The sequence below is a fragment of the Gadus chalcogrammus genome, chromosome 13 (genome assembly GCF_026213295.1).
Source record: "Gadus chalcogrammus isolate NIFS_2021 chromosome 13, NIFS_Gcha_1.0, whole genome shotgun sequence".
Classification (NCBI taxonomy): Eukaryota; Metazoa; Chordata; class Actinopteri; order Gadiformes; family Gadidae; genus Gadus; species Gadus chalcogrammus.
Window position 1 is genome coordinate 20,077,333 of NC_079424.1, and position 23,225 is coordinate 20,100,557.

Sequence of the window (23,225 nt, forward strand, 5' to 3'; positions counted from 1 at the left end):
ATAGAATTATACTTGGTGCCAAGTTGTATTATTTTGTTTTTATGAACATAGGAAATATTGTTTGAGGCAAGCTATATATTTGTCATTGGCTCAAGTTATGTAATATAGATGTGAACCATTACCCATGTTTTTTTTACTTGGTTCAACAGAAGGCTTTTTCCAGTGTAGTTTGTACGGTTTGAATCCTTGTGACAGTAACAGTACTGTGCCTGCTTGTTCCAAACATACACGTCCACATACCAAGCTCAAAACTGAGCCAAAGCACCCCGAAAAAGAGACATCCCACCCCTACACTGGAAAAAGGGTTTTAAGCCGTACTTCATCTGATTATTATTTTGTAATTCAATTCAAATAAACATTTTTTGTTTTATTTTTAAAATAACTTTTTTTTATTTCAAAATACTGTGAAATATAGATATTTTTAATTAGGAGCTCAATTAAGAAATATCCATTTTGACAAATGTAAAATTTTAAGGTTGTGTATTCAACTGATTAATAATTTTGTCATTCAATCCAAATAATTTTTATTTGTTTTCTTCCTAAAACACTGTTATATTTGATTAGGAGCTCAATTTAGAAATATTTGTTCAGACAAATGTACAATTTCAAGGTTACGTACAAGCCTGCGCATGCGCATTAAATACAAAGACGCTTACGACTACTGGACCAAACCGCAGTGTTGCCAACTTAGCGATTTTGTCGCTATATTTAGCTACTTTTCAGACCCCTTTGGCGACTTTTTTTCAAAACAGCGACAAGCGACAAATCTAGCTTCTTTTTCAGCTGCTATTGGTGACTTTTGGCGACTTTTTGAGGTGAAAGCACTAGCCTTGACCAGAGTGACGATGACTCACTGGTTCTGTGAGCTAGGACAGTCTGTCTGTGTCTGGAGGGAGGTCTGGAGTAGGTCTAACTCTGCCATTTAGATTGTTAATATATATTGTATATTGTGTGGCGGCAGTAGCTCAGGTGGTAGAGCGGGTTGGCTGGTAACCTGAAGGTTGTTGGTTCGATCCTCGGCTTCACTAAGCAGAGTATCCAGGTGTCTTTGACAAAGCACCTAACCCTGACTGATGTCGCGATGTGATGTCGAATCCAGACAGAAGCGCCCCAAGGCTATGAAGCGGCGAGAGCCGAGCGGGAAATGATGATGATGTTTACAAAAATATGTTTGTTATGTTTAAAAATTTTCATGTTTAAATGAGAAACATTTGTTTGATTAAATTGTAATCTTTTTGATTGGATAAAACAAATTATTTCTGATAGATATTTCTTAAATAAGAAACAATTGTTGGAGTGAATCAATATTTTTTTGTTTAGGATTTAACATACGATTTAAATGTATTAACTTCATTCAAAGAATAGAATTATACTTGGTGCCAAGTTGTATTATTTTGTTTTTATGAACATAGGAAATATTGTTTGAGGCAAGCTATATATTTGTCATTGGCTCAAGTTATGTAATATAGATGTGAACCATTACCCTTGTTTTTTTTAATTGGTTCAACAGAAGGCTTTTTCCAGTGTACTTGGTCTACAGTCAGCCACATAATCTCTTCTATCTGAAAAAGTATAACTAGTAGGTACGCTACAAGTTACACTCTGAGATACATACGAAATAGTCCATTCCAGACAAAATAAATTAATAAAAACTTGTTTTTCTTCATTAAGGTTAAGGTCCATCAATGAGACACAACTCAGACGGAGTAGACTTTTAATTAACTGTAGGATTCCTCTTTCTGTCTGTGTTGTGACAAGTTGGATGCTTTATAATAATTGAACGTGTGTGTGTTTTACACTCTGAGCTCATTTAACACTCTTCAGTCCAAACAACAACGAGGATGATGAGGAAGGAGAGCGGATAAAAATCAGCTGCACTCCAAGAGGAGGTTTATCTTTGGTGGCGGCTGATTTGCTTGCTCTGAATTATTCATCAACAGAAAAGAACGAACCACGCTGCTGGTGAGCGCAGAGGGAGAGAAAGAGAGAGAGGGAGCGAGGGAAAGGCAGCCTCACCTTATCACTCTTAATCTTAGAAGCTGCAGTAATGCAATTCCTAACATTTAGCACCTAATGGCATGTCAGAGAGAGAACATGATCTAGGGCCATTAGGCTTGTTTTGTGCTGAGGTTCCAAACAGGCCTTTGCCCCTCTTATCTGGCCCAGCGAGCGAAGACCGAGCACACGAAAAAACCTTTCGGAAAAGCAGGTGAAGATAGTCCAAAGTTTTGGGCAATCGTTGAGTTTCAGGACGTTCATCCGTGTTCCTTGAATGGTACAATTTATTTTGTGTGCGGTTTGGACTGTGGACAGCACTGCGGAAATGACTGTGTTAATAGTGCTGAATGATACTCGTAAACAAATATACAGTTGATGTATGATGACATGATATGCATCAACTAACAAACTTGTTGTTCTAATACTGCTGGATATTAATAAGTGATTTATTATACAGGCACCCAAATCTACCAGTTAAAAATACATTTTGTATGAGACAGAAAAATACGTGTGTCACAGGGAAACAAGTGAAATGGGAATTAGAGCCATATGTAAATTAGAGCCAACCGTAATATTTGTTGAACAATATAATTCAAGATTAACTGAGGTTCAGCTTGATTGGAGTAGTATGAGCTGTGAAATAGTCTGGTTATATTCAGTTGACTGGGAGTCAACCAAGCTGTGCTGTATAAATATATACTAGCACTATTCACAAAGGAGACCAATGTCCAAGCCCTAAAGAAAGAAAACAAAGGGTGTTTTCACACCTATAGTTTGGTAGGCTCGCTCACTTCAGAGGTGAAGTTGATACCTTCGAAAATGTTCCTTTTATCCTTCAGCCACGAACTTGTTAGAAAATCCTTATAAAACACCTTGCGTCTATTAGACAGAAAATCTGAGGGGAACTCACAACACTTCCTTGTTGTGTTAAATTATAATGGAGCAACACCAACTTAACTTCACAAATGAGAAATAAGCCATTTTCCGCCATTTTATCACTGCAAAGTTATACATAGTCGTCCAACTATATTTAATGAGAACTTGAACCACCTGATCAACCATGTCTGATTGGAGTCATATTAAAGGAAAGTTCTAGAATACCTGGCTGAATTTGTTTATTATTTAAACATTTGGCAAGGACATTGGATTTTAGTTTGCTTCCTATAATTCGTGTTTGAAAGCACCACCATAGTGTTTTGAGTGGCTAGTCAAACATCCTCCACTATAATAATAATAATAATAATAATAATAATAATAAATAAAATGTATATAGCCCTTAATATGGTACTCTAAGACGCTTACTATGCCCTTACCAACCTGGACCCGCGGAACACATATATCCGAGAATGCTGTTCATTGGCAATAGTTAAGCATTCAACACCATTGTGTGCTCTAAGCTGATCATTAGGCTCCGGGACCTAGGACTCAACCGAACCCTGTGATGCTGGTTTCTGGACCTCCTGACGTATGCGGATTGGCACCTACACCTCCTCCACACTGATCCTCAGCCCCCCGAAGGGCTGCGTGCTAATCAGCCCCCTCCTTTACCGCCTGGTCACCCACGACCACAGCTCAACACCATCATACATTTGTTGTCGTCAACGGCAGTTTTTGGCCTGATCACTGGTGGACATGAGACGGCCGACAGAGAGGAGGAGAGAGCCCTGACAGTATGGTGCCAGGAAAACAACCTCAATCTCAACCTAAAAAAAAACTTAAGAACAGGACACTGAGAAGACCAGCCACTGACGACCAGGCTGTCGCCTTGCATGGTTCACATCGCCGTCGGTGTATCAATGTGTGATTGTGAAGCAATAATTGTAAAGTGCTTTTGAGTAGCCACTGGTCTGAAACTGAAAGATATTGACTTGTTGATCTTACTTACCCACATTGTTGAGGAGAGCAATGCCTTTTTTTGTTGCATATTTGTCGAATAAAGAGCTGGAACTTGGATACATGTAATATAAATAATGTATTCATTGGTTTTAACCTGTACTATATCTCGTAACAAAAATGCCACAGCCTTAAAATGTAATTTATAAATGCTTTGTAAGGGGATAGTCTTCACTTTAGATGAGCTCACATAAAAGTCTTACGGGTAGGGTAGGCAATTTAAAGAAACCAGCTAGAGTAAGCTGGATTTTGAAAGTATCCAATTTAAAATATCCAACCCCTCCCTTCAGGCCCCCTTCCAAAGCCCCTCCCCTAAAACACATGACTAGCTCGCTAGCTTGTGGAAAACTCTGGTCTTGAACAATGACTAATACACGCGCAGTGTGGGTAGCTGGGTTGCTAGATAGACAGATAGGTAGGCCCGCCAATCATTTAATTTGGGCCTAATGAAATGATTTGTCATACTTATATTAAGTCGTACGAAAAGTTTGTAAATCATTAACAAAGATTTATAAATGATCTTACCTTTATCTCATTCATGACTTATGAATTGTATAACTGATTATGAATGACTTACTTATGAATGCTTTATGAGGGATGAATTCACTATTTACTAATACTTTAATAGTACAGTACAGTAGTTGAGCACATGTTAAACATTGCTGACATGAAATAACGCACTTATGCGTGTGTGCAAGTGTGTCTGTTTGTTGATGTACAACATAGTGAAACTAAAACAATACAGACTCAAACAGATGACCATCTAGTCGAGCACATGTTAAACATCACCCAAGTTAGTATCATGCACACGCGTGCGCATGTTCCTCTGTTCCGCACCTCCACGCGCTCACCTTTGACTCCTGTTGTCGCGGCGACAGTCCTCCCTAACTCTCTCTACGACCCCTCATTGAGGACGTCCCCTCAGGACCCATTAGCGGGGTTCATGAGGTGGCTCTGCATATGCCCAATTCCATCTTAATGAAGACAAGTGGTGCATAGCCAGACTCTGCCCCCGGTTCTGCCGGCGTCCGTCTCCTCCTTACCCGCACGCAGCTCTCCTCAATGAGGACCTGATGGAGAAACGGTGAGCAGCGCTGCGTGTCAGGTGACCCCACCCGATGGATGATGAAGGTGAACGAGACTCCCACATATGGGAGTTCCTATTATTATGGCTGCAACCTTCATGACTATTTGGAAGAGAGAGAGAGAGAGAGAGAGAGAGAGAGAGAGAGAGAGAGAGAGAGAGAGAGAGAGAGAGAGAGGGAGAGGGAGAGAGAGAGAGAGAGAGAGAGAGAGAGAGAGAGAGAGAGAGAGAGAGAGAAAAAAAAGAGATGATTTCTTCAATTCAAATCTCATTAGTGCTGCCTAATCTTACTTAATCTTATCGTATTTTTTCCAGGATGTTAACCAGGTGACGTTGCCCACTAGAGAGTAAGCCAGGCCCAGCACGACATTTACACCCCCCCACCTCCCTCCTCTATGTTGCAATTAATTGTTCAGGGTTTTATAATAATTAGTCTTACAGAATTGTGTAGGATACTGAAGTGTTCCACATCAAGCTGTTAACAAGCTGAGTTTTAATCCAATATATAAATGTCCAATTTGCAGTTCATCCATATTTTATGCGTGCATGTTTCATCCATTGCTCAAACTGAAATTGTATAACCTGAAAAGGTTATACAATCATGAAGATTATTTTATTAATTTATATTTTAATGAGTGTGCATGACAGAGGTCTATAGCAATGTAACCTGTTACTATTCTGCTAGTTTAGTATGCATAATGAATAATTAGCAAGGGCAGTAAAGGTTCTTCACAGATAGTCACATACATTAAAATGTGTTTACTCTCAATTAAGGGAATGCAGACAAAATCGAATGGTATTTTCCTGCATCAACCTTTAAATGGCAACATAATTCAGGCCGAAAAATATGTACTTTACAGCTTTGCTTTGAAAAGAAGAAGAGATATAACGATTTTTAGCAGACCAACATTTAGCATTGAGGTTGGCAAATTGTCCTTTACAGGCATGCACATCACTGTGGGGTTGATATCGTTTATTTTTCAGGCTCCATAATATTTACTTGCGTTTAAATAGAGGGACTTGAGCTAGTTAGCAAGTAGGTGAAGTGTTTGGCTTCTACTGTTAGGAGCCACACACTGTTGAATTAAACTGAACCAATCTTTAAATTAAACCAAAGTCAACTAAACTGAAAGTTCTCAAGCTCAAAGTACTCACTCAAACAGAGCTAGTCAAAACCTCACAGATCTTTTAAATAATGGCATTAAGGTTGTCTATTAGTAGTTGCAATATATAGGTTTCTAATAATAATAGTGATAACAATAACATTTGTAAGAAACATAATCATAAACAAAAAAATAATATGCAAAAAAGTAGAAAATAGGACATTGTTCCCAAGAAAAATTAACAAAAAATACATAGCAGACCAATCGTCCTGAATTCAGTTAGCATTTTCAGTTTTTTTGAAAAGGATCCATATAGTCTCAGACCTTTCTAAAGTCTGATGGCGGGAAAGCTCAAATATGGTTGAATTGCCACCATTAACAACACCATTAACCTGTACAAATAAAGGTCAAATGTAATATAAATAAAAAATATTTGAGGGGGCCAGTAGTTGAAGCAGTAACTAAAAAACAGAGCACCTTGCTTTGTATCCTGCAGTTGAACAAGTTTGATTTAAAATGTGAACGACAGAAAGGTTGAAGTCAACACACTTATTACGAGGTTGTCAGTCCATTTGAGTCGGCCTGTGCTGATTATAGAAGAAATGTAATGCGTATTCCTCAGCAAAGCAGGGGACTATTACAGCAGTGCTTCCCTGTGATGTGTGCTTTCTGCCGGTTTGTTGACTGGTTGCATATAGCATTGTTGCATTTAACGTTGATGCAATAAGCATTTTCCGAATACACTATCAGTGTATTATGATTACAATTACATTACTATTTACATGTATGTATATTAATTCTCACACAATCAAATGTTTGTTAAGCAATTTCACACTACACAACCTGGCTAATTTACAGTGTGCATGTATGTGTGTGTTTGTGTGTGTGTGTGTGTGTGTGTGTGTGTGTGTGTGTGTGTGTGTGTGTGTGTGTGTGTGTGTGTGTGTGTGTGTGTGTGTGTGTGTGTGTGTGTGTGTGTGTGTGTGTGTGTGTGTGTGTGCGTGTGTGTGCGTAGCTTGTTAAGTGAAATTTTCGCCCCCTCAATGCCCATCCCACACCCCCAGTAGGTTTCCCTCTCAGACAAAGGAAAGAAAAGTGCACAGCGATGGTCACGGGAGGGAATGTCACACAATAAAACAAGCCGGTTGCTAATGTCTTTTTCAGGAACTAATTTTCTGCTTTGTGGCACGGCCCATAAAGCGAGGTTATTTTCTCTCGTATCGAGGGACGGATAGAGATTTAACTGTCTTTTCTCTTTATTGTCTCATTTAAACCGTTCACATGGCGCAAATTGAAGAGGGCCGCTGTTGGCATGGGGGCCCCATCTATCTTTGATTATCTCAGGACAAGAGAGAGCAGAGTTAGTTACACATTTTAATATGGCTGCATTGCTCATTAGCAACAAATACATATACACATCTCCATACATTGATGCGAGATTTCATCATGTCCTTATTAAGCATAACTACGTATTCCCTATTTTATGGTTCAACACGGGCAACCTTTTTTTCTCTTGTGTTTAAGTAACTACTGCACAGTAAGAGAGCCGTTGATGTGGCAGCAGGGGCGGTGCGGACGAAAATGACCTGAAAAAGCCGAGCCGTGTTGTCGTTATACACGCCCAGTGCGCGGTAATGCAGCCACCTGCTGTACCGCCATGTACAGTAGCTCTGATCCTGCCCGGGGGGCTTGGTCTGGCCTAATGACTCTGGAGTATCACACAACAATGTCAACGACGCACTGGGCAAGGTTAGACAGGGAGAAAAGACGAGCATATAGTTGTTTCCTGTATAAATAACTCACCTCTCATCTCTCGTCTCTCGCTTCCTCTCTATCTCTCTCGTTATATCCATCTCTGTGTCTCTTTCTCCCTGTATGTCTTTCTGTCAATCTGTCGTTCTGTGTCTCTCTTTCTTTCGATGCATCTCTTTATTTCTCCACCTGTCTCCATTTGCATCATCCCTTAACTTCATCTTGTTCTCTCTTTTTTTCTCCCTCTCTCAATTGCTCTCTCTCTCTGTCTCTCTCTGTCTCTCTGTCTCTCTCTCTCTCTGTCTCTCTCTCTCTCTGTCTCTCTCTCTCTCTGTCTCTCTCTCTTTCTCTCTTTCTCTCTCTCTCTCTCTCTCTCTCTCTCTCTCTCTCTCTCTCTCTCTCTCTCTCTCTCTCTCTCTCTCTCTCTCGCTCTCTGCACTCTCTATTAAAGGGCTATTTGAAATCAAAATATTTCAGTTGGGATTCAAGCACCTTAGCCAATAGCCTATCCTCTTAAACTCTCATAGAGATCCAGACAAATTTGCCAGCTCATGTTTTACTTGCTCTGGCATCTGGCCTCCCACTTGTTCAGCCAGATTTCCAGCAAACCCGGCCCAGGTCGGGCAAAACACAAGCGTTTATCTAATATGGGACGGGTTTAATACGGTGACTCTAAGGAGGTGTGCACTATATGAGCGCCGTTGAGGTATTTTTATAAACTAGCAAGATGGCTGGCACTGATGTGTAACGCGTTTAATTGCTTTGATTGGCTATAGGTCTAGCCCAGCTGGAAATAATTGTGTCTATTGACAGCCCAGCAAAAACCAACTGAGAGGTTCCAGGCTAATAAACTTTAATGAATTATTCTGGCTATGTCAGGCTCGACAATTATTAAAAAATAATAATAATAACCATTATTTTTTGACTAAATGATAGACTTTTACAAAATGCTACAAGCCTCTTATAATGACGGAAGGAAAAAAGAAATCTGAAAAAGAAGCAGAAGAAGAAGAAGAAAAAGAAGGATCCAACCATTGTCTAACCCCTCCTCCTCCTCATCCATATCCTCATGGGAGAGAGAGAGAAGAGACGACCTCCACCATGAGCTCCTCACTTCTATCAGTGAAACAATAACTGCACTGGTGTAGTGTGACGTATATTATGTCTGGACAGGAAACCCTGTCTCCCCCCCACACCGGTAATGACCACTAGGGCCATGGATAAAAAGGCTTGATAAACACCAGCTCTCCAGGGCCACATGGCTGGGTGGAAACAGCCCCTGGACTAATGAGAGCCATGGAGTGATGCTGAGGGGAGGGGAGGACCACTCTGCTCCACATCACGTCCGTCCCTGCTCTACTGCTCTGGCTTATGAGGCAGGGATGGTGGTGGGGGTATTGGTGGGGATGGTGGTGGTGGCGGGGTTGGTGGCAGGTAAAGCTGCTGTTGGAGGTAGTAGTTGGTGGGGGAGGTATGATGGTGGTGATGGTGGGTTGAGGGGGAAGTGGTGGTGGTGGTGGTGGTGGATTTAAAACTGGTTGGTGGTGGTGGTGTTGATTGTGATGAGGATGGTGGGTTGAGGAGGAAGGAGTGGTGGTGGTGGATTTAAAACAGGGTGGTGGTGGTGGTGGTGGTGGTGGTGGTGGTGGTGGTGGTGGTGGTGGTGGTGGTGGTGGTGGTGGTGCTGGTGGTGGTGCTGGTGGGGTGAGGAGGTGGTGGTGTATGGTTGGGGGACTCAGCTAGGGATCTCTCATTTGCAGCCAGGCTCTTCACACTGGATGGACAGGGCTTCACTGGGGGGGGACCTGTGCACCGTAACGAGAGATTGAACGGAGAGAAACGATGTGCCCATGGTGCTGGTATACAACACTGTCTTCATACCACAACTATAACAAGGCCAATACATAAAATACATGTTTCGGGGGATATTTTAGACAAATACAGACTAAATACAAACATATTTGATATTTACCTTTGCTTTTAGTGAACATCATTGAATTTTAATCTATTATTGTTTTCCCTATACGTGCTTGTTATACATTTGATGAATTAGCTGTATCATTTACTCCATGCTAAATTGCACTAAATTGCATCTGACTGTTGAACACGCCTCACCATTTTGTTGGAGAAAACAGATGTTAAGGTTATTGCAAAGGTCTCGCAGAGCCAAACAGCCAGCGGACTCTGTAGCTCTGCACACACACACGACCCAGCAGAGTGCAGCAATGCCACTTCCACTGCATGAAGAGAGGACACACCGCTCCCCTTCGCCTTCTAATGCTTCTTTCATTCAACTGTGCGGAGAGAGAGAGAGGAGACGAGAGAGAGTAGAGGGGAAGAGAGGAGGGAGAGAAAGAGGAGGGGAAAGACAGAAAGAGGAGAGATAATAGAAGTGAGGATGGAGAGGAGAGAAGAGATGAGGAGAGAGATGAGGGGAGAGATGAGGGGAGAGAAGAGGAGAAAAGAGAGAGGAGAGAAGTGATGAGAAGAGAGGGAGGAGATAGCCGTTCTGATGGATGGCAGAGGTGTACGGGTTGTTCAACACACACACACACGCACAGTATGTGTGTGTGTGTGTGTGTGTGTGTGTGTGTGTGTGTGTGTGTGTGTGTGTGTGTGTGTGTGTGTGTGTGTGAGTGTGTGTGGCCGCTAGACGGTGTGCACTAATAGCCCACAAACCCACCCGAACACTAAAAAAAACAATGGGTTTTCTGCGCTTAGTGACCCTTTGGGTCTACAGAAACACACACACACACGCACATACGCCCCCTGCGGTGTGGCAGTTATAATAGTCCACTCTTCCTTCAGTCAGGCAGTCCGTTGGCCATTACTGATCTTTCTACACTTGCACTATGCTAGCTGTTGATTTTTGTATTTTTTCCATAGTGCAAATTGATGCATTTGGACGGGATAGTCTAGTGCTTATGCGTTCGCCCCCTAACTGGAAGGCAATGGTTTTCGAGCCCCTGATGTTTACAGTTTACTTGTCAGCATCCTTTAGCATGCATAACCCTCCCCACCCACTCATTGATAGTCTCTGTGTTTGCGCCTGTGTGAGTGGTGCTTGCATGCATTTGTCCTACATGTGCAATTTTTAGGTAGCCTATTTTCAAGTTTTCTACGATTTGTAAATCTGCGATTTGCATTATCTTTTCATTTACAACTGTCAAATCATACCCCTGTAAGATTCAAGAGTAATAAAGAAAAGCAGGAAAGTGCGTAGGAGCGAAAAAAAAATTAAGCAACCAAAAAAGGCCAATGCGTCACCTCTCACTGGCGAAGACATTTAGGGAGGGATTAGGGAGGGAGAGAGGGAGGCTCTGTGCGCCCTCCCTAAGTTTCTTCACCATTGAAAAGTGATGCATTTTTGTGATTGACAGGCAAGATGGATTTCCAGAATAAATCAGTGAAGAGATACCCTGACCAGAAATTAGGCTGGAGTGGTTTAACACCTAAATGAGCTCAGTGGCAGTCGTCACCTCGAAAGGGATATTCTCACAGCGCGTTTTACCCATAGGCCCTTTTGACGGACGGCTGAGCCTGAGCCATAACTAACAAATTACACTGAAATAATAGATGACTAACTGCCGCAATTTTAACCGGACCACCTGCAATGTACATTTCATGGAGTAACTCTTTCAAACTATCAGGAAGAAAATAAGGTTACTAAAGGATTACGTTTGTGGAATGGCGCGCGTCAGTGTTTGGTTGTGCATCTGTGTTTTGAGGATATAACATGAAAGCGAGAGAAACTGCCAGAGAGACAGATGCACAACGGAGCGGGGGAGTCTACCTCTTCAACTTACTACACACTCCCAAGTTCCAGACGGACTGGGAGCGACACGGTGAACCCTGATTTAAGGACTGATACCAGACGAGACCTACACACTCTCACACCTGTTTTCCTCCGGTGGCCCGAGACATCGTGGCGACGAGACGGAGAATAAAGAAACGGTTCAATTTGAATGGTTGGAGTAGCGAGATAGGGTGGTCGCGGTGGATAGAAAGCGTGGTGCTGGTCTCGGTGGAGGAGAGAGAGAGAGAGAGAGAGAGAGAGAGAGAGAGAGAGAGAGAGAGAGAGAGAGAGAGAGAGAGAGAGAGAGAGAGAGAGAGAGAGAGAGAGAGACAGAGAGAGAGAGAGAGAGAGAGAGAGAGAGAGAGAGAGAGAGAGAGAGAGAGAGAGAGAGAGAGAGAGAGAGAGAGAGAGAGAGAGAGAGAGAGAGAGAGAGAGAGAGAGACTGACGCATCACTGGGTGAGTAGACGAGATTCAGTCCACAGTATGCAGCCTGCGGAGCGCCACGCGATCCCCCACTCCTCCCCACATACAAAGCTGTGAGACGCTGATGGAGACAGTAAGCCCGGTTCCTGAATGCATTACAGGCTGGCTGGCTCTGGAGGAGACCGAAGTCCGGCGTGCTTAAAGTAGGCTACGGACACAGGATTTTTCGCCGATACCTGCAAGAAGTCGACCAGTGATGTTGTTTAGTGTCACGTTACGGATTAATCTAGAGCAATAATCTTCCTTTTGGAGTAATATTAATCTGCAGGTAAGGCACCACGCTTAATCGTGTTTACTTTTATTTTCAGATTTGTATTATTATTATTATTATTATTATTATTAATAATATTATCATTGTTATTATCAATGGAATTCAGTTTATTATTATATGCGTTATTATGCTATTGTTCTGTTATTACTATTACTACTGGGATATTATTGCTACTTGTCGCTGCTGTCTGTAGTAGCTGTTTTGACTGTGTTGGATCCTGATTCTACCTCGTGTTTCAGTCAGCAGACCAACTTGTCTGACCTCTTCGTCTGGCGGGGGGGCTACTATGATTCCTAGCGATTTACCGTTCGTTGCTGCAGCTGGCTTGAGTTTCAAACTTTTCGCCCTTCCCAGATTAGATCTAAACCATGATGGCACGTTCGCTCACTGTGAAGCGGCGCTAAAACTGAATTGAGTGGATGGCTCTGAATTTCAGCATTATAGTGCCTGAGCCGATCCAGTAGCCTACTGCGGATCACTGGGATGCGATCTGCCCCTGAGAGCGTAACCAGAGTGTCGATTCCCATTGTCGGACTATCACGGTGGGGACGGTAATCCACGAGTCGTTTCGCCACGCGTGTCCGTCCCGACGTGTGCAGATGTTTTAGTAATCCCCGGAGTCGTCGCCCCCCCCCCCCCCCCCCCACCTCCGAATCCCCACCTCCCCCATATAATCCCTTTGGGATTTATTTATCATGTCGTTGACCACCGACTATAAACAGCCTGTGCAGAACATAGAAATTCGGCTGTTCTATAGGACGTAAGATTAATCATAAGGCCGGGAGATGTCATCACATTCACAATCTCCCACATCTTTTTTTAATAAGCAACCATGAATTTCTTTAAAAGCATCTAATCTGCCCAATAAAAAAATTGTTCTCTGCCCTAATTATTATTGTTGAAGAGTCATTTCTGGTTGTTAAACTTGTCTCGGCCTCTTAATAAAGTCCCAGTCCCTCTGAATATGCTAAATAGACAGCCTATATAGGCCTAATAGTAGGCCTATTTAATATTGCATTCAGCGGTTGGATACATTCCGTCTGCATTTTGTCAGATTTTTCTCGAGTAAGTGCTCAGGATTCCTCATAACAACGAGAACGAATTAGGGCATCATTTTTGATGCATGCATGGACATAGTGTGTCGTCAAGCATGTTCCTTTGAAACGATCCTTGGCCAATTAGGGCTGTTTGATATCCTATTTACTCAGATCCGTCCTTCTGCATTTTCGACATCCTTAACTTTTTCACTTTCTTGCCCGTATACTATATATGTATGGTTGTGTGTGTGTGTGTGTGTGTGTGTGTGTGTGTGTGTGTGTGTGTGTGTGTGTGTGTGTGTGTGTGTGTGTGTGTGTGTGTGTGTGTGTGTGTGTGTGTGTGTGTGTGTGTGTGTGTGTGTGTGTGTGTGCGTGCGTGCGTGCGCGTGTGTGTTTGTGTGAAATCATTGACTCATTGTAATTGAGAATGACATCATGATGGTGCCGGATCAACATAAGATGCAGAGAAGATGTAAAGGATGATCTTTGATATGGATTGATGGGTCTCTGTAAGTGCACCTGGCTGGCTTGCATGTGCTGAACAATACATGAGGTTGTCCTGTGGTTCCTGAGACCTCCCGGGAGAAACTGGGAATAAAAACAGGACTTTAATGCGTTAGTGTGCTGAGCCCCCGAAAGATTGTCAGAAGAGACGATGCACAGAAGTGACATAAAAAAGATTGGGGCAGAGGTGCTTTTAGATTCTCGTCATCAAATTTTCATCAAGTGAACTCTGCATGAATGTATTGAAGGAATGTGTTGTCAGGCTCATATTTATTGCATGTCAACTATCTGGACTATCTTGATGGCTCTACCTGCTTCTTCCCATGAATACTTTGAGATGGTACATTTTACATTAGCAGTATAAGATCTATTAACTCATTTTGTGGTGGAATAAGGCTGTGTGTGTGTTTAACAGTGTCTCTTTAGTCTTCTCGTGAATAATTTGCGCTGTCAGCCAGAACAAATGTCGGGATTGCATACACATGACATAGGTCGGCGCTTTCTTTGCTTTTAATTAATCTAATTGCATATATACCTTGAATTCAGAGTTAAGCTAAAGAAATGAATTATCTTACTTGATTAATTATTAAAGGAATATCTGCACCACTAGGAGTAGCGATAGTGATACAAAAGGACCTGTTGATTGAAGCAAACCCTATATCTCTCGACAAACAAGCCATGTTCCACTTCTTAGTTCCACAAAAAAGACTGAAGTACACAGATTCCATGTTGAATTGCACTAAACAAGACTTATTGTCCCAAAGCACAGGTGTGTTAGAGGATAAACAAGCTATATCAAATGTACCCCACCCAGCTCACCCTACTCCTCCTCTGATTGGTCCTAACTTCTCCCTATACTATTCGTCCTCATCTCGGACTGTGTGGTAATGGCAGGGGGACAGAGCATTCAACATCCCAGAATGCTTTTCACCCACTCCTCCACATTTCCAGACAATCCATTCTATTCCTGTTCCTAAATCTCTAAGCCAAAGACGTCCTCGGGTAGTCACTAGGCAGTCGCCAGAGTTGTGTGTGTGCGTTATTTATTTTTGTCTGCATCACAGTGGCACACATAACAGTACAGCTCCGCCAATTAAAAATATATTTGGGGGAAATCATACGCTAGTTAGTAGTGAATTAATGCTGGGTGATTTAGTTGTTCTTGTTACGCTCTATACGTTGCTGATCATACCGGACTGGAGTGATGAATATTATATCTATACATATTCACATTTATTTTTCTTACTTCATCTTGAGTGAGAATATCTCTTCGGCTTACCAGTGGCTTTATGTTATACACAAAAGAGTTATTGATCAACAAATATTCTAAACATTCCATAAAAAATCTAAGGATTTTATGCATTTGGGACAATACTTTTAAATTAAATTCTTACATCCGTCATTAACGCTTTCTGCATTGATTGTCACACTCTGTTTACTGTCACATCCTTCAACCATCTTGGAGGTTTCAGCCTTGAGTTATATAATGAACATTGTTTAATTGGCATCCTAGTTTTCAGTACACAAGCAATATTAGGCCTACATGTTTCACAATTTAACGTAGGCCTATGTATTTGAGGTACGTGCAATTTGTGTTGGATCGCCAATAGAGATTGGTTTCCAGGTCTTTATGTTAGAAGGTGTTGATATCAAGCAGACTCAATGTATATATCATCTTGGGTGTACTTCTACCTAGCTTTTATTGGCTGTAAACTGGATTCTCAAGATGCATGTAAATGTCAGCTGTAAAGGGACTACCTCTGCAATCGATAGAGTTTAAATGTGGGGAGACTAATACACTGTATAATAGCGCACTAAGGATGAAACCAGACAGACCATCTGCCAAGGTCTGTCTGAATTCATTACATGCATTGTATTTACAAAAATCGAAATTGACTTGAAGTCTGATTTTCGTTATATGCTATCATAAAGTACTTCTCAAATTGTTCCAATTTTTATTTTTTCAAGGTGCGATGTTGGCGTATAATAAATCTAATTTTTACATTGTGTTTGAAATAGATATAAGATAATGGATGTTGTCTTTTAAACAGTGTGAATATTTTAGTTGAAGCTGACCATTCATGTAGACTTCCATGAACACATTACAACTTGTGAAGCTAGCCGTTTGCTAGCCATTTGCCATCCGTTTTCCATATAGTGCAGAGAATTTTTCTTTAACCACATTTGGTTATAAAAGAAAATTTGCCTAAAAACATTCCGACCCTCCTTTAATTGTGCTAATGCTTGACCACATTGCCAATTGAGACACATCCTCTTTTGGAAGCCATGGTTACCTTTAAGAGACAGGAGGAATCTAGGAAACTCATCATTAGATTTGGTTCAAAGTGCTAACTTTATCGCGACAATCTGTCCAGTAGTAACAATGTCTCCTTGAAAGTCTGCTTGTTGTAGCGTTTTCAGACCCTCAGCGGAGTTGTCTCCGGTTGGATTTGGCTTTGGCCTGCATGGCACAGACTCGACTGCGCAAAGAGAACATTTCCATTGGCAAAACTGAGTTTAAGCTTCTCTACAGCACAAAACAATCAAGGTTTCAATTATTTAAAAGGAAAGGAAGTGTAAGCCTGCTCAATAACCCAGCCTCAATGTCCTTAGATTTCGACCATCCCCATCTCCTTGGCACTGGAAAATACCCAGTGTACTCTAATAGTTTCAGCATCTGTCAATGCAACCCTGCTGTATTTTAGTTTAACAATATAAGGCGTTTCTTTTCTGTTCATAATCCTAAAGGGGGATGTGTGGGTCTTTGTATGCAGTCTCTGCTTGCGACATTTCCTTATGCAAACATTGTTGCACATATTCTCTTGGAAAGGGCTTTAATTGAGTGCCTAATAGACAGCAGCCGTCTTCAAGGGATTCTAAGCATGGGGACCGCTGGTGTTACTAAATATGCCTTGGATAAAGCCTTTGTGACTGGGCACATGCATGAGATTGTTGTGATGGGCATTTTTCGGTGGTGTGTATTTTGGCTCACTACGTTTTTTATTTTTTACGTCTGAGTGTAATGTAGGATCTATTTTCCTGTGCTTGCTATTACATTCTGAACCACCACTGCAGAAACCACAGGGCATTGTTATTTCATTCCTTTCACTCAACATCACCATATTAAACAGATCCGGATTGACTCAACAAAATATATGTATATATTTATTTTATTATTATTTGTAGTTACTGAGAACTGAATACTGCAATGAACCTTTTCCAATAATTATCTTTAGCCCTGAACATTGAACCGGATGTTGGTTTGGTTTGGTTGCTCACCATATTATTTGTTTAATTTTGTTCATGAAAAACCTTTCTGTATTATTTCATTGAGCCTTTATTAATGACAAGGTAATCCATTGCACAAGTGAAACTTTTATTCAGATTTTCTTTCCATTATAATGTGAACTAACGGCAGTACAATTTTAAGCACTACGAATTGTTTCCATTTTGAAATAACAGTCTCATGTATCCATAGTGACGCTGGGTAGCACTAGATAGGCGCTGAGTATTCAAGTGTTGACCACTGAGTAGCTGGAGCGATAGTTCTAGATTGTGAAGTGCTCCATAACCGAAAGGCGGAGTGTAATTCAATCTGATTGGCGGAGTAATTTACATCACAAAGTTTCTTCTATGGCTTGGCAGAATACTTTTTTGATTGGTTGGAGTGTGGGGACTGGAAGGGAGGGGGAAAGTTATTTTTTGTGATGGTTTGAAATAGCGGTTGATTGTAATGGATGTAGGACGTCTATTATTTAAGTGGGTACCAGAACAGACGTAGCCTACTATATGCCACTGCAATGGAGGAATAACAATACAATTCTCCTGGGAATCTCTTTAATCTTCAGATGGTTACTCAGTGGTTCCTGCTTGTTTCAGGCTCCCTAGCCAACCCTTTGGAAAGTATGAATTTCTATGTTTTTTGTATTTTTTTCTTCATGATAGGAGACTTGGAAACTGGTAGTTACTGGGCAGTGGCAGAACTTCCACAGGATTAACTAAGTGTTGCTAATTCTATGGTTCTGTTCAAATTCTATGCTTCTACCAAACTAAATCTCCTTTGATTGTTTTAACTAGTATTTATGCACATTATAGTTTGCAGTAAGACTGTGCTTTCATTCAGTGGCACTTATGTTGGGTCTTCTTTCTTTTCTTCATTGGAGATGACTCAGGTTTAGTTCAATGAGATTTAACTCAAATGGGACTCAATGTGAAGTCTTTTACTTTATTTTTTATTTATTACTTTAAGGTCAGGGTCAATGCCAAGGAGAACACCCTTTTTATGTTCCAATTTATGATCAATTCAATGGGAATCTTTTAAATTAAAACCCTTTACAATGTGACCAGAGAAAAGTTATATTTTTCATTTTGCTAAAGCAAAGTACATCAGATTTGACGAAATAATGATTTGCTTTGGGAATGTGACCTTTTACTTACTTAGAAAACAAAATGTAAATACTATGCAATGTTCATTTCCATATTCAGCCTGTATTCAGCGAGTATTTGCATGGTTAGTATTCCTTGTGGCTAAGACATAGATTGGTTTACATGGCTTGATACATCTTGTGTGAAAGTGTGTTTAGACAAGACAGTTTAGCCTTTCCTCTTTAAACAATTCTTCCTCTACGTGGAAAGGCTTGTAGGGCATTATTGTGAACAAATATAACACATAAGATGGAAATATGGCATAAGTATTACTTACAAAGGTTTTGGTTGTATCTAAACATATCTGTCAGCCTATTAGGCTTAGTATGAATGAGCCTTACGATACATTGAGGTATGTTGAGTGAATTGACCTGACTCTGGATAGTAACAGAACTTCTGAAGCGAGGATGTAGTCTAGCGTCCAGCAAGGTCATACATCATGCTCAAAGTGCTCGGCAGCAGAAACCAAAACGACCCAGCCGCATAAAAAGGATGTCTGATGTATTTCTATCCATTTCAGGTCTTTGTGGTGGCTTAGCCTGGCTCCATTTAGGTACATTATTACAGCTAGAAAAGCATAAAAGTATTTATGCTGGGGTGCCTGACAGACTGTAGATACTGCAGGGTTCCATTAAGTCCTCAAAACGAATGTGACTTTATGTTGATTCTCAAATGTGATAAAATAACTAATACATTACACCAAAAGCTAGCGGGATGGATATTAGTCACTGTGGGTGCTGACTGAGTAGATAGTCTTGCCCCTGTATAGCTGAAAATTGATGTTTTTCTCCTTTACGCTGTAATATTTCTTTGAAGACACATTGCTCCATGGGCACCTCGACTGGGGCCTCTCAAGACTGACGGAACGAAGGACCCTCGCCCCCCCCCCGACCCCCGCCCTCGGATCTCATACCCCGACCGCCCTGGGTCCCTGACAACATCCATCCTTGGGTGTCATTGAGGAAGATTGGTGACGATGGGATGGGGTTATTGGGATGGGATGGGGGGTGGGGGGAGGTCCTTTAATTTGTCATCCGCAGTGGGAGTCCATCAGTCGTCCATCAACGCGTTCCCCTGTTCGTTAATCAAATATGATCGCTGTGATTACGCCCTTCGCAAGGGGTCAAGGTGTCATGACAGGAGAAGATTGTGTGTGTGTGAAATATCTGCCGCTGTCCGTCGAACGGCCCGGATATGGATATGATTTGGTGGCGGGTCTGTCTATTAGACAGAAGATCTCAGGGTTTGACTTACCCTTGTTCCCTGGGAAGGACAACCAAGTGTTGTTTCCATGAAATCAGGACAATAGTCCACTAACGATTCGGTTTGGTTCTGACAAAAGCATCTGCTCACTGCCGTAATGTTAATAAAGTGTGGCAGGATAATCCAGAGGTTGGGGAGGGTGTTCGACTCCTAGTCATAAGATACTGGGTTCAATCCCCATTGCCCACCGCGGTGCCTACCTTTAGGCATCCTTGAGCAAGATGCCCTAACATCTAATGCTATTAGCTTTGATAATTTGTCCGCTAAATATTAGTTTAAGAAGTAGTATGTGTTTGTGTGCTGTCCAATAATAGAATAAAGTATATGGAGTATAAAACAAAGTAAAGGTTAGTTGAGAGGTGTAATTTTTCATGCATACACCTCAAACAATTTAAGTGCATATAGTCGGTGCACAATATACTTCAATGTGATAGTCACACAAGCCAGCCTTCTCATTAACCATAAAGATTTCACAATATTTTGGATCATTACCGTAGTTGGTAAAAGGAGCTGCTGTTTTGTTGAGTAGGGATTTTGAAGCACCCTTGTCAAATCATATCACAGTTAAAATTGGGGAGTTCTTTTTTGTACTGGAAGATTGTCTTTACATTTGTAATGGGTTTGACTGTTTTGAACATTTTGCTTTATTTCATAATGGTTTATTTATATGTGGATGAGATTTCCAGCCTTTCCATTGAAGATGTGCATAATTGCATCCAATAACATATGGTTCAATTCAATTAGCGATGAATTAGTGCTGCCACCCCTCCACTCCTCGGCATTCATCCTCATCACTCCCCGCTCTCCTCTTCCAAAACAGAGAGCATCTCAACCTCTGGGAAACCTCACAACCCACCCCCGCACAGGCATGCAGTTGTGCAAAACATAAATACACATACATACACAAAAGTCCCCCCCCCACACACACACACACACACCTACACCTACACACACACACACACACACACACACACACACACACACACACACACACACACACACACACACACACACACACACACACACACACACACACACACACACACACACACACACACACACACAGAAACACTAACACACCCACACAAACACACACACACAGAAACACTAACACACACACACACACCTACACCTACACACACAAACACACACACACACACACACACACACACACACACACACACACACACACCCACACACACACACACACACACACACACACACACACACACACACACACACACACACACACACACACACACACACACACACACACACACACACACACACACACACACAAACACTAACACACACACACACACATACACACACAAACACATACACACAGTGACAATTTCAAAGATGATTCCTTGGAGACATATTCTGTGAAGTAGAGGCAACGGAAGTCTAACAAAATAATCCTGGATTCTGTTTCATTCAGACGCTACGACCTAGGCTATGAGTGTTAAAGTGGGGTTTCAAAACATGCATCTCGAGAGTTATAGACCAAACTTGTATGTTAATGGAAAAAATGTCAATACTAAACTATCCTTTTTTTGCTATGCCACGACAACATTTTGTTACTTATTTTATAGTCAAATTAGCGTGTTTGTGTGTATAACAATTACCATTCAAATAAGTATTTCTTTTTTGAAAGGAAACTAAAAGAGAGTGTGATTAGGCTGTCAAATAACAGTCACCATCAGCAATGATGGCCCTAATTAGGAAGTCTCTTTCACCTAGCTGTATTAATCATTTACACTGTTTTCCTCTTCCTCTTTTTCCTCTATTTCTTCTGTACGGCTTTAGAAAACCGCAAAAGGAACAAAAGGATTCCATACATCTGTGATTGGCTGTGAGACTACCCTGACCCTGCAAAATTGAAGATGATGTTGCTATGGAAACTACTCATGCTGCACTCACTTATGGGCTGCCTCGCAGGTAAAGTATCTTATTAAGAACTTTTGATGCATGCCAAAAGCTGCCTTTGTGAAGCCTGAGTCCCTATTCGTATGTATTTGGGGCAGACTGTGGTATGAAAGCCATGGTTCAGAATGGAGAGAGTCAAACAGATGAGCCTGGAGCAAACATCCAGATCACCTTATGTATTCCAACCGCTGTGCAAATAATATCACCATGAAAACAGATGGTGAATGTTGAAGAGTCAATTGTTTCCATGAAAATATTTTATTTTACTTCATGATTTGTATTATTCTTATTTTTGTCTTAGTTGTTTCCTGTCAGTGAAGTTTGGATTTTCATGTTGAATAATAAGTACGGTAGTGTTTAGGGCTGAACGATCTATCGTTTTCGACCGAAAATCGCGATCTCAAGCATTACGATTTTGGGATCGTCAAAGCTGCGTTTTTTTTTATTTATTTTTTTAAAATTTTTTTTTTTTAATATTTTACAAAAGTGCAATTATTTTGATGCTGATGAGCCATTGAAGCAAGTTTACTTAAGAAAGAGGGTTCCCTTTTTATTTGACTTTTTTAGTTGTTGCTCACGGACGTAGCGATTGAGGTGCACAGTCTTGTTTACACATTGGACAATGTTGAACACATATTTCCCATGATGACACAGTGACCCATGATTTCCCGCACTAATATATGACCAAACTAATAATAACGTATCAAGCAGTTGAGAACTCGGATATGGCATGTGTGTCTCCCGCAACAAACCTTGCAACTGGATATTTGGATGCATATTGTAGCATTTGCGAGACATAATAGTTTGACTTGAGCACAAGTCAACACTGGTAAGCCTATTATAATTATATGAAAGAACAAATTATAACGAACCATGCAGTTGAGAATTAGAACTCCACTCTTGGCGTATGCCGACGTTAGTCTTACACAAGAACATACGCACAATTAGTGCTTTTATATGCTATATTGTACAATACTGGTACATTCAGTCAGCATTTATACCTTCAAAGAAGTATCAAAAAGTGATGAGGTATGAATTGTTACGTTTAATATAAAATGTAATATATCGATTTTGAATTACCCTTCCCCCTGTACACCAGTCAATTCATTTTGACTAGTATCCCGGGGTTGAGTTATATTTCATGTGTTTAAGTATCTAACATGGAGAATAAGTTTTCATTATCTTTATACATTTAGATAAGCAATGATAAATTGATTCTTGAGGAAAAAAATGTCAGACGGCGGATTTGGCAGTTGGTGTTCATTACTTAAATGGATCTATAAAGACAGGCATCAATCAATCCGAATAATCTGACCACGCTTTTACTAAAAGAAAGCTCCATCACTCTTTTATCGCACAGTAAAGTTGAATTATCGCTTCATTATGCTCTTGGTGCCCTGTTCACCCAAGGGCCATTTTGGCATTGATCTGGCTTGGTGATGAAGGGCTTTCATTTGTCTCCCTTACAAATAGGCGGGGTCAGAGAGGAGCGCCGGCAGAATTAGTGTTTAATCAAGAGATATCTCATAAGTCACGTCGGACAACACCGATGCTCTATTGATGAGGTCAACGTTGGGTCGTGGTTGGTAGGGGTCCTCTTCACATCACTAAACACCCAACAGATCTGCAACCCAAAAAAATAAAGCCATCACTTCCTTCCTACCTTCTACACCTATCCTATGTGCG

General features: G+C 41.2%; 1 protein-coding gene across 1 annotated transcript in view; it reads left to right on the forward strand.

Moving 5' to 3' along the window:
• Positions 1 to 12,182: 12,182 nt before the first annotated feature.
• Positions 12,183 to 23,225, forward strand: part of cntn4 (contactin 4) — a 121,317-nt gene continuing 110,274 nt past the window's right edge. The window contains exons 1-2 of the mRNA XM_056606479.1: positions 12,183 to 12,378; positions 21,420 to 21,551. Coding sequence (XP_056462454.1) covers positions 21,497 to 21,551 — 55 coding nt within the window. The 5' untranslated portion in view covers positions 12,183 to 12,378; positions 21,420 to 21,496. The remainder of the gene's footprint in view (positions 12,379 to 21,419; positions 21,552 to 23,225) is intronic.